Source organism: Engystomops pustulosus, chromosome 3 (assembly GCF_040894005.1).
Source record: "Engystomops pustulosus chromosome 3, aEngPut4.maternal, whole genome shotgun sequence".
NCBI lineage: Eukaryota > Metazoa > Chordata > Amphibia > Anura > Leptodactylidae > Engystomops > Engystomops pustulosus.
In genome coordinates this window covers 198,770,672-198,783,692 of record NC_092413.1, presented here as the reverse complement: position 1 = coordinate 198,783,692, position 13,021 = coordinate 198,770,672, and the positions used below count along the sequence as shown (strand labels likewise).

The 13,021-nt window shown below is 40.0% G+C and overlaps 1 protein-coding gene across 3 annotated transcripts in view; it reads right to left on the bottom strand.

Moving 5' to 3' along the window:
- Positions 1-13,021, bottom strand: part of ASAP2 (ArfGAP with SH3 domain, ankyrin repeat and PH domain 2) — a 146,207-nt gene that overhangs the window by 68,896 nt on the left and 64,290 nt on the right. For all 3 annotated transcript variants that reach the window (XM_072143548.1, XM_072143550.1, XM_072143549.1), the window contains exon 3: positions 8,927-9,072. In XM_072143548.1, coding sequence (XP_071999649.1) covers positions 8,927-9,072 — 146 coding nt within the window. The remainder of the gene's footprint in view (positions 1-8,926; positions 9,073-13,021) is intronic.

The following is a 13,021-nucleotide window of genomic DNA, read 5'->3' as shown; positions in this document are numbered from 1 at the left end:
AAAACTGCCCAATATAATAAACCTACTATCGAATTGAGTGAAATGATTTTAGCAGAAAATAGGAATGTTTAGTGCGAGCGCCCGCCGCTTGTAAACTCCGGAGGCATTTATCTGCTCCACGGAAGCAATGAGAGCTAAATGACTTTCCCTGCATCTACTGCAGAATGAATGTTACATTTACATGAAAAAGCAGCCGCTTGCTGATAAATGACTCTGAATTGGCAGTAAGCGATTAGTGCCGTCAATGCCAATAGGCACCAAATGAGCGACATCCAAAAATTACACAGCTCTAATAACGCAGACAAAAAAAAAGATTCGGTGGGACAGACACAATAAGGAGGGACAATGGGTTTCCGTAATTTTACCAGACCAAAAAAAAGGTCCAATAGCCTACGCCATGCTATAAAAAAGTAAAAATATAAAAATTATTTAAAAAAAAAAAAATCAATGGATATGAAAAACTAACGGTTGTTAGGTTATACTCTTAAAATTCACCTGTTTTTTGACAGTGAGAAATTACCCTACGTTGATCACAATATTGTTGTAAGCATCCAATCTAAGCGCTCCCTCAGCTTTCCAGGCCTGTGATGTCACGTCAATTGGTGATATGGCCTGTTGGAGACCGAGCGGCAATACCAAGCTAAACATCAGAAAAAAAAGTTGATTTTTACAGTAAGTTAAATTAAAAATAACATAGTCTTTATTGATCCATTTAAATATAACAAACACAAGATGCATGGTATGGACCAACGCGTTTCGCATTAGTTCTTAGTCATAATTTAATGGATCAATAAAGACTGTTATTTCTAATATAACTTTTAATGCTGGAGAAATCAACATTGTTTCTTTGGGTCTACTATAAAGTTTTTCTTTATTGCTGTTAGTGTAAGCAGCTGTTAACATTTTCACTGCTGCTTACACTTTCAGCAATGAAGAAAATCACTTTCAAACCAGCCAAAAGCATGGTAACATAAAAAACTGAGTGTGTATTAGATGTGTGTGAATGCACCCAGGAAAAAAAAAACACTTTAAAAGAAATCTGCCACATGGATTCAATGCTTCTAAACCAAGTGCACTTACATGCCGGCGTGTGTCGCCTGAAACAGGATCCAATCTTCTTTTTGCTTCTATTAGCTTTGTTTTTGAGAAAACAGACTTTTTAAAGTATGCAAATGAGCCTCAGGGGCAACCTACCTACGTCACAGATGCCGCTTTCGCTCTATTGTCCGCTAATTATTCATGGTTCTCTGGCAGGGGAAGGGAAGAGGCGGACACAAACGCCGTATTGAAGTGTGGAAAAATGAGCAGACAACAGAACCAATAGGAGCTCCTGTGACCTAGCCAGGAGCCCCTGAGGGCGATTTGCATACTTTTAAACGATGGTTTTCTCAAAAACTAAGCTAATAGAAGCAAAAATGTATATATTTTTAGGAGGAACACGCCAGTATGTAAATGTGCTTGGTTTAGAAGTAATGCATCCATGTGGTAGATTTCCTTTAAATGTTCAGTCATCAGATCTTAACGCAAAATCTCGGTTTCAACATAGTGGGGCCTGTAAATGCAAGCAGGTTTTTTTTTAATGTGTTTTTTTTTTTTTTTTTTTTTAAATATACAGCCTTGTTTACCAGTGGTCTGTGCAGATGTTTAACAAAGCAAAAGGCAAACTGCAGATTATCTCATTTCTCATGTGCAGCTTCCAAGGGGATTTGGAGAGATGCTTCACACAAACCACAAAATGACTGATAATTGGCAATCTCAGCAAGATGCCCCTGGCCGGTCCTCACCAGCAATAGTGATGTGCGCTGGAGACCCTGAGGAGCAGAGGACGGTCACTGCACAGCTGTTTTCTCATAGATTCAGAAACCAAAACACAAATTTATGGTCAGTCCTATTGTGGTCCTGAATGAGGGGGTGAATCGAATCGCAGGAGATAAAACTAAGCAACTTCTTTGGATGCAGATGTAACCGGACCTAAAGGATCTCAGACCTGGAGATACACAAGAAGTAGTCCCTCTATAAATAAAGAATATCTGGCCGCAAGTCTTGACTGAAAATCGGAAACAACATATTATATTGAACTAAGATTGATTGAAAGGGACAGTCACATCAGGACCGCCACTGTCCACTTTGCTCCAGATTATACACATACCAAATAGGCAGGTACTTCTGCTTTGATAAAGATATTGGTGGCTTTTACTTACAATAGTTAATATACGACTGATGACCCCATGATCATCTGTTTAAGAGACCACCCTTTTCCGACCAGCTTTAATATCTTCATGCTGCTCATCAAACACAGTGCTGTACATGGCATAGTGGCTGTGCTTGGAAGTAAAGTTCACTTAAAAAGGGAACCTGTCTCCAGCTTTTACCTCGGGGGAGGGGGGGTGAAGGATGGGGGAGAGGGGTAGTATTTTAGTGGGGTAGAGTATGAAAATTTGTTTGTAAGTTCCCTCTTTTACGTGAAATCTCACATGTTTACTTGTAAACAATCAACCCCAAATATGATTCTTCTCATCCCATTTTCACACGAGATGAGACAAGTTTAGTGGGTGCAGGGTCATGTAATTTTAAAAGCCATAATCTTTGCTTCTTTTTGTGCCATATAAAACTCCCATCTTTCATATCCCATCAAGCTTATGGTTCTGTGAGCTAAAGGACAGGAAATAAAGGAAGTTACAAAATTGGATTGGGAACTGGATCTTTATCTGTAGCTTGTATTTCCGAATATGTTTTAACTGCCTGTATCACTCACTGCTTATGTAGCTCACAAAGTCATAAGCCTGGTATGATCTGAAAGATCATATATATTATATATATTATATATAATATAACCCAAAAAGTATATCTCTATGTAGAATAGAACAGAAGATAGAGGCTTCTGAAGTGACACTCCCCAGCAACCACTAAAATTGACTCATCTCTTGTGAAAATTAGGTGAGAAGAGTCATATTTGCCTGACTTTGGGAGATATTTTTCATAGGTAAATGGGTGAGATTTAACATAAAAGAGTGAATTCTAGAAAGGACATTTCATACCCTAGATGAGGGTGCTAGTAATTTAGTAGGGCAAAACCTGGTAACAGGTTCCCTTTAAATGAAACTGAGCATTCATTGTGACCAATGGACTATCACAGCGCTGGGAATAGGGTGCCGCTATTTGGCCCCCATTGATCTGATAACGAGTACCTTTTTGATGGAAAGGCCATCAAGAAAACCACTTGAATTTTCGTTTAACCATTTTTTAAGGATAAGACAGTTTTTAAGGAAAGTGGGGGACAATCTATATGATCCGTATTACAGTGTAAAGAGAGATAGTCGTCCAGATTTCCTTAGAGAAAATCTGGTGCATTACAGATGAAGGGTAATTTATCCTAAAAACCTCTGTCCTTGTTCTCACACACTCCAGATCTTGCTTACTCAGGTAAATTTGTAGCTTTTAGCTTTGACAAAAGCACTTTACAACATCAAATAGGTTTCGTACATATTTCAACAAGCGCCCCCCCTTCCTTACCGTCTGCTTCACCGCAGGAATCTAGCGCTGGGCAGTCAATCTGATGTAAATTACTATTTGCACCTGTCAGGGACTACCCTGCTTGCCAATTACAACAAACCAAACATGAGCGGCCAGGGATCACAGGCAACGCCACGGGGATGAGGGCTTTATGGCCTGGAAGGCTGGAACTTGGCCGGAGCTACGACAACACAGACAGGTCTGAATAACATTAACCGTGTAGTCAGGGATTAACACCGGCTAGGGTCACACAGGAATATTAGGTGCCAACTAAGAAAAACAAACCTTCGACCATCTCTTACTGAAATAGGTAAAAGATCTTAATGGGTTTTTTTTTTTTTTTTTTTTTTTCAACATTACAAATAAATCTCTTGGAGGATAGAATTCGGCACATACTCCCCATACACTTCACCTGCGGGCTGAATAAGGGATAAGTTCTCCTGCATTCGGGAGATTTCCAGACAGTCGGATGACATCACCGGATGTCTTACAAGAGTGAGTGGACGGAGTGTGAAATATTAATGAACCGGGGTTCATGAATTATCTAAGGAGCGGAGGAGCCATAAGGCGCTCAGGTGACGGGAGTTCAAGCACTTTGGGCTAATTCACAAATTTTTATAACCTTCTTTTCAACTAAGGAGGGACAGGATCTGGCTGAAATCTGGATCATCATCCCCCTAGAGGTAACAAGCATGTAGTATAGGACAGTCTACCACCAATAATCTGGTGGTATATGTCCTTTGAGGACCAACAAAAAGTACCAACTAATTTTAACCTCAACACATGGGTCCTGACTAGAGTGGAAGCGGGAGACTCTTCCCGATTTAGGATGCTTGTGACATTTGTAGGGCGACCATTATTACCCCTTTCTCGCTCTTCCTTGTCTTACCTACCCGCCTTCTGTTTTTGTTGCTTTTGTACCATTTTTGCTTTCTTTAGGTGGTGCCAAAATAATTTTATTCTGTGATCACTCTGAAGACTGCTAATTTTTGAGGTAGACAACATGTATAACACTCTCTAGGATGTATTTGTTGACATCTGGAGGGTTATTTTGTTATGTCCGAAAATACTCTGGAAAAAATGGCATTGATCTAAAATCTGTAACGCTAGACTTACAAAGGTCAGGGAGTAAGAGCTCTCCTTACGGAGACTTTGCCAATTAAAGCCGCCTTGCAGGCGAGTGGAGACCTAGAGACATGCATCCTCCACCGAGGTGTTGTGGGAAATATGTAAACAAAGATTGTGTTCCTTCTGGAGTAGATATGCAGGTTTGGCTCTTGGTTGATGGTTAAGGGTATGGCCTTACACGGAAACTAAGGGGCAATGTTTTCCTTAACCCATTCTGGAAAAAGGATTTGCTCATGATGGAATCTAAAATGTACAAATACTGTTGTCGTCTTTCCAGCTTCGCCTGTGGTTAACAGGCATGTTATGTAATGTGTTATATACGTGTTTAAAAAAAACAAATAAAATGTGTTTAAAAATAAAATAAAGTATTTGCATATTTCCAAGACCATTAGATAAATTGGATTGTAATGTTTGAAGACTAACGACTCTGATTTTAGTGATATAAGCTATGGAAACGCTGGTCATGGTCCACTTTCTGACCCAGAAGAGAAAGCTACTCTTCAGGACTGTCTCCCTATTGTGGTGGAATCAAGCCAACCCTATACTGATATAAAACAGAACGGTTGCCATGTAAGTAGAAATCTCCGCTGCGGTTGCATAGAGGGATGGCCGATAGGATGAAATCTTCTTTAGAAGGACATCTACCACCAGATCTACTGATAGTACGGTAGTGTTTTTTTTTAGCTACTCTTGCCTGAACTGTGATGTGATATTTTCAAACTTTCGTAATCTATATTTACCCCTCCATCCCAGCCACTTATCACCGACAGCAGGTGACGTCTCCGGCTGTCTGCGATAAGCGGTGGGATGAAGGAGTGACCTGCAATAAGCGGGTGGGATGGAGGGGTGATGGAGGCACTCTGGTGATGTCAGCCGGAGCGCCTCAGACTCATTACGGGGGGAAAAAAAAAAGATTGTACACATTATGCAAATGAGCCGGAGGGGCTCCATTAACACCTATGGAGCACAAATCCTGAAACGTTCATTTGTATAAATTGAGGGGACACACCCCGGTATGTCAGTGTGCTTGGTTTACAATCTGTGATCTTGGTAGGAGATGTTCTTTAATGAATAGAGTAGATCTATCCATCCGTTTTCCTTTAAATCTCTCTCCTTATTATATATATATATTATGTAAGATATTCAATAGCTCTACTATATATTCTAAATTATCTGTAATATGATATTTAAAATATAGCCCTCTCCCTCATATATCACTGTAAGTCAAAGACCACGACAAAGTATAATATATCTTATTCTGACATTTATTTAGCAGTCCTTTTTTTCATTCTTCTCCACAGATTCCCAGCATGATTTCCGAACATGAAATGAAATATCCCACTTCCAGCCATTCGTAATATTGGTGAATGTTTTACGAGCAGAATGGGACGAGGGAAGCCGCAGTCATGCCGTTCTATTCCTCTGATCCCTGCAGAGCGCCAGTCTACACATTTACAAAGCAGCTCACATGTCAAATGAATGAGAGCCGGGCTGTCCATGTTCATTATTGTAACCAGCATCCCTCCGCTTTATTAACGTGTGTGAAGGGTAAGCAGTGGGACACGTCTTCTGTACTGGAACAATTCCAGCAACGGTGAGGCTGAGAAATAGACATCTGTACCCTGCTATATGTATGATAAAATGAGGCGGCATACAGCTGGAGGAACGCTCAATGACTTCTGATAGTCTTGGAATTTTGGGAAATTTGTGCTGCGAAATTCAACTTCTTCTTTATAAAGAAAAAAAACAATCCACATGTCGACTTAAAAAGTCGTGGATTCATCAATTCGGTGCAACTTTACAATACAATAAACTGTATAAACATAGGTGAAATACAACGACAGATCTTATTACCACGTGTAGATTTGGTTGAAAATCCAAAATTTCAAGTGCTAGCAACCTTATCTTTACACCGTGTGAGAATCTACCCTCAGGCAAGATTATAGTGACATTGTGATGGGCTCCCTAGGCCGGAGGTCAGTAACCTCTGGCTCTCCAGCTGTTGTGAAACTACAATTCCCAGCATGATCCATTATCGTTTACAAAAATGCAGTGATCAGCTGAGCAAGTGTGCAGGATGGGAGTTATAGTTTCATGACTGGAATAGTTGTCAAATCCTGTACTAGGGCCAATCTGATTTGTCACTTTCCATTTTCAGCATTGAACCTGCCTCTAAATAGAAAGGAATATATTATATATGCTGTGGTGGAGCTTTTGCTTCAAGGGATTTTCCAGGAATTAAATATTGATGAGCAATACTTAGTAGATCAGATCAATATCAAGCTGGTGGGGGTACAACACTCCCAAAGCCAGACACAACGCCAATCAGCTGAAATTCAGACTAGCACTTCACTCGCTTCACTCTTTACCATGAACAGCTCCTTACATTGTATAGTGGTTGTGTCTGGCATTAAGCTGCAACTCTATTCAGTTGATTAATCGGTGGCAGTGCCAGTTTAGAGCTGCCAACAGCGGGACCATTAGATGGCATCTACATGAGACAGTGACAATTTTGATGAGTTATCTTAAAGGGTTAATCTTTTGGAGGGAAATTTTCCTCTAGAAATTGAGGTAAATTTTCAGTCTGGATGGCGACGGATTTGATTGGAGGGCTTAGTTAGCCTATCAAGACCAAGCTTTCACTTCTGATTAAAAACTATGAGAAAAATATATCAAGGAAGAACTGAGCTCAAGAAAAATGGTAAAGAATTTGGGCCAAATGGAATTAGGGAAATCATGTTCCCCTCCTTTTTTTTTTTGTTTCTCCCAGCGGACTAATGGGTGGGGGGAGGGAATGGGGTATAAAATAGAGTATATGTAAATTGAAATATAATGTTATAGGTAATAAGATGGACTATTAATTCTGATGGTTATGTTTTGTGTATATGTTTTGTATGTACAATTAAAATTCTTTCAAAAAAAAAAAAAAAAAAAAGATCAAGTCACCACTTGAGTTAACTTTCTTTCCCCATTGACGGCCGTTGATAGGTAGCCTATTCCTATTTAGCCTAGGGGTTTGCCCATGAAACAAAGTTCTCAAATCCCCTTCTAATGTTTTACAGAATGAAGATCATTTTGAACCCCTTAACCCTGACTTATTTCAGTCAGTTTTATTGCGGTTTTTGGTCATATCACTCCCGAGGCTGGTCAGTGTAAGAATCCAGAGTGTGGGCAGGGACTAGCTGAGCAGACACTTCAGGATTCCTCTATGGAATGTTGTGTGCTGAATATGTGCTTAGATTATCAGGGTCCAGGGTTTATTTACACTTTCGTTTATCTTCTGAAGAGTCTACTAATATCGGACACATAGAAAAAGAGAAATGAAACAGATCAGAGTCATGAGATGGATATAAGATACAATGACACTCTGATAAGCTGCCATACCCAATCAATAAAAACACAGTCAGCACTGCTATGTAACCCGCCCCCCCTCCCCTTGGATCCAGAGCTTATCTTGTTTCTAGTTCTGCCGGTGTTTCCTATACCTCCTGCTGAGCACGCTGCTGCTGCTGGACCAGGAAGTGCATCTGCCTATACTATGCCCTGTCTCCTGCCACAACACCTGTTTGTGCAATACAAAAGAAGCTAGAGAAATCTGCCCAGTATAGTCAGGAATTTACGGTCGGATCCAGGGACAACCAAATTGTAAACATCAGGACTGATAGAGAGGTTGGAATTATATTTGTGCCATGCTGTATTTTTGTTAATGAAATTGAATTAGAGAGTGTGTTATTTTGGTTTCCTAAATATATTACCGGTATTATGTAATTTTGAGTCATACTGGTATATTTTATAGTTGTAGCTCCAGACAAAAACATTGATTATAACAGCCTGTGACTAAAACAAAGCATCCAGAGAGCTTCACCGGAGGTCACAGTGGTCAGAGGGGTCCGTCTGCAGGTTTGGTGTCCTTAAGTTATCGATTGCCTGTACTATGGAAATTCATAAATTCAGGTCCAAGCCAAATATTTTAAATACTAGTGAGCATGTATTATTGATATGTAGAGAGGAGAAGTTACTACTTGACATCTCTGATGGGACACGTTAGAATCAAAAACCCTAAGCCCTCTTTTAAAGGGATGGTGGGATATTCTGACGGTGATTTTGGATAACTTTACCCAATGTAAATGACCACGTTATGATGGAAATGTCCATTTAGCAAATTACACAATACAATCGCTTCCATAAGTAAATTGGTTTTATAATTAAGAGAATATGGACAAGGCTCCCGATTTACATATGCTGTTAGAGAACACATTATTAACAAGGAACAGATTTGACTTACCAGATTCTTAAAAAGTGCAGTGAGTTCCTTAGTGAAAACTGAGAATTTCAGGAAGGCTGTGCCCAAATCTGGGTCATCTCTACATACACAGCTACTTCCAAATTTTTCCAGTGCTTGGGTATACTGCTCTTCATTCTCGACGTGGGCTTCAAAAAGAAGAAAAACTTGCATTAAACTCTGTCCAATATATGATATAACTACACAAAATAAGCAAAAAGTGTGCACATACTAAAGCATCCAAACAAATTTGCTACAATCGAAAGAGTATGAAAATATATATAACGTAATTTCATCTTAATGGTGTTTACCAGCTCTCTATACTACAGATGATCATAAGTATTTGCAAATTGTTCCCTCTCAGATCAGTGGTTATATAATAAGGTTAAAGAGAACCCGTCATGCAAAATAAACCTAAACGAAATATATTTTCATAAACTGCCATTAGAGAGCATTGCCTCTATCCCTTCATTGTCCCTCTACATGCCTGTAAACCTAAGCAATGAGGTCCTAAAGCTGTATGCAAATGACCTGTGAAATGTCCAATGAGTCATTAGCATATTCAAGCTGTCCAGCTTATTCATGAGTGGGAGGTACAGCCACACCCCCAGTGCTTGACTGACAGCCTGTATAATGGTGTAATGGCTGCTCCATGTGCTTGCTGGTGGCCACGCCTCCTGCAGCTTGTGTGTGCATGTGTGTATGTGTATGTGAAAGATACAACAGCTCCAGGGTGCAGCCATGTTATAGCAGAACATGTCAGGTACTTGTGTAGCTGATGTCTGTGTCTCTGTGTATTAAGAGGATGCAGCAGATACAGCACACACACCAGCCATGCTTTACTATACATTACACACAGACATGAGCAGGGGGAGGACAGGGGAGGGGGAACAGGGGTGACATCACTGCCTCTAACCATGTGACCATGTAAGTAGCGACAGGACTAGTGACACATACCTGATGACAGGTGTTCTTTAAAGTTAGGAGAATTTAGCATTTTTTCATGGGTAGTTTATCAGTACTATTGAAGTGATACATAGCTGCACTTGGAGTGTAAACAAGGGGCTGATAAACTACTGATGTAGATGTCTTCTGGCCAGTGCCAGGTGTCTCACCCTACTGATCACCTACTAAATGGGTAATTCCTAGTAAAGGTAAAAGTTGAATAAAGGCTGGAAGACCCCTTCAAAATTAAGAACATCGATGCACATGGATGTGATCAGGTGCTTTATTTCTTGGGACTCCACGCTAAGAAACTATGGATGGTTCAAGTCCAAACTAATGGGAGATATTCTGAAGGAACATCACCTATTCTCTTGGACTTGAACCAAACTTGTATCACTGGTTGATTATATGTTATTTGTTACTTGCAGTAGCATCAGATGTTTTCTAGGGTATTCAAGGGCGAGACTCAGGGCGATCATACCCCTGCATTCTGTAAAATAAAAACTGGTTCTTAAAGGGATGATCCCATCACAGCCTAATATTTGTTCCTCAAGCACTGACCTCATGGACCCATCCAAGCGTTTGGTACACTTAAGGTGAGTGGGTGTTCCCCAATAAGCTGACCGCATTTATATAGAAGGGTTCCATAACAATAGGTTGATAAAGGAATGTCCTGCACTGAGAACCTTAGTGATCAACCATAGTAGGTTGGGAAATTTACATGATCACCTGCTCTAATAAAATCCGCAATGTAAAAGTTGGTTTTCTCGACCAGATGAGTGGGCTCTTGATATCAGACAAAGGAGTGTCAAAAACACTAGGGCGAATCAATACACTAAAAGTAACCTAAAGGTCGGTGGACGCCTAGTTAGAAGAAATCAGATGGAAGAACAAGTTGAGACTTCACAATGAGAGCCGCCACCTCCTGCTGACTGGCAGCAAGGTCTCTCCATAACACTGACTGACACACAGACTCATAAACCATAATTTGTGATTTACTGCAGAGACAGAAAATCACTTACGATAATGAGTGAAGGAGACGAAGAAAAAAAAAAACTCTGCATCTTCAATCAAACCTTCTCTCTCTGGATCAGACTCGACTGAAATAAACAACTTCTATTTCATCTTTCGGGAGGGAAAAAAAATTTCATAAAAGATTTATGACAAGAACGGAGGCATTTAGATATTTTGTGTCGGAAGTTATCAAGAGCTTTCCATTTTTTGGGTTTTCTTAATTGCTAATAAACGAGGTGATAAATAGAAACAGATTGCAAGGTGGGGGAAAAAAATGGCATATCTAGGTTCTCCATCACTAAGACCTACAATGTCATTAGGGGACCTCTGTGGTGTCCTGTAGGACACTTTTTAGGACCATTATGTGAGCTTTCACTGCTCCATTATACATTAATTATTTGACACAATTATGAAGACAACGTAGGGTAGTCAATTCATATGATATACGGTGGTATTATTTTGGCACTATATACAGGCGGTCCCCTACTTGAGAACACTCGACTTACATACGACCCCTAGTTACAAACGGTCCTCTGGATATTGATAATTTATTGTACTTTAGTCCTAGGCTACAATAAACAACTGTAACAGTTATCACAGGCGTCTGTAATGAAGCTTTAGTGTTAATATTAATTCTTATGCCAACCCAGCACTTTTAAAATCCAATTGTCACAGAGACCAAAAAAATTCTGGCTGGGATTACAATGATAAAACATACAGTTCCGACTTGCATACAAATACAACTTAAGAACAAACCCACAGACCCTATCTTGTATGTAACCCGGGGACTGCCTGTAACATGATTATTCTTGCAGAATTGTCCATCTAGACTCAATAGATTTTGATCACAACTCAAGGCTGGGCGATACAAGGAGTGTAATCTCATCCTTGTCTACACATGAAGGAGGCTTCCGAAAATAGAAGACATGGAATGTAAGAACAGGGTCAATGCTCTTTGATCCTCCAGGCGCTTCGAGATCTGAAATGTTATTTGGGTACCTTGCGTGTTGGCCAAACCGACAAGTAGAGTGTCAATACCACAACCACAGACAGATCACAATCCAAAATGGTTGCATGGTTGAGCAAAAAGGAGCCTCAAAAAACGTACACCCTGTTCTCCCACTCACCCATTGATGAATGTTGGCAAATATCAGTAAAACGTAGACTTTTATCTAAGTTTGTCTCTGGCCTAAAGGTGCACATACACACTTTAATAAGACTGTTCAAACAAGCCAATTATGTAAAGGCCAGTCATGTACTATGTATCGAACGTTCAGCCAACGTATTGAGAGTTTCTGAATAATCCGGGCGCCTCCAAGTAGCCAACGAAAACATGCACTTTTTGAACAGCGTTTTGATGGAGATAATGTTAATGACTGAATTTAAAGTTTCTTCCTGCCGGTTGTCTTAAATTGAGTTTGTATGCAAGTCGGAACAGGTATATTTTATAATTGTAATTCTAAAAAAAATTGTTTTATTCCTGTGATAATTGGATTTTCAAAATTTTGTGCTGTTATGAGAACAAGGATTATCACTAAAGCTTCATTACAGACACCTTACAGCTGATCATTACAACCAGGGACTATAGTAATATCCAGAGAGCTTCACCAGAGGTCACAGGGGGCGGAGGGGTCTGTCTGTATCTAGGGGTTGTCTGTAAATCGGGTGTCCTTAAGTCGGGGACCACCTATAGTTGTAAATGTTTATCTGTTCCTAAACTATAAATATAAGTCAGAGGATTCTGCTGACAATCCAATGTCTATTGGTGCAGCCAGAAAATAGATCAGACAGGATGGATTTTTCCAGTCTGATTCTATCTCCACTTATTTGTCTAAACAAATCTGACAGCCTAAGATTCAGCCAAATCATTTTATATCTTGTGCCAAGGATGCCTACCGTTAAATAAAAGGACTAAATAAGATCATAGGACTGGAAACTCTTCAATAAAGGAAAGTGATCAATAGAGGATTCTCATTTACATTACAGCAACTTCTAGAAGCATTACGATACAGACAAGAAAATTTTACTTGAAGTTTAGACCCCAGACCACAAACGTACTGCCAATTAAACTAAAATACACATAGGGGCAGATTTACTTACCCGGTCCGTTCGCGATCCAGCGGCGCGTTCTCTGCACTG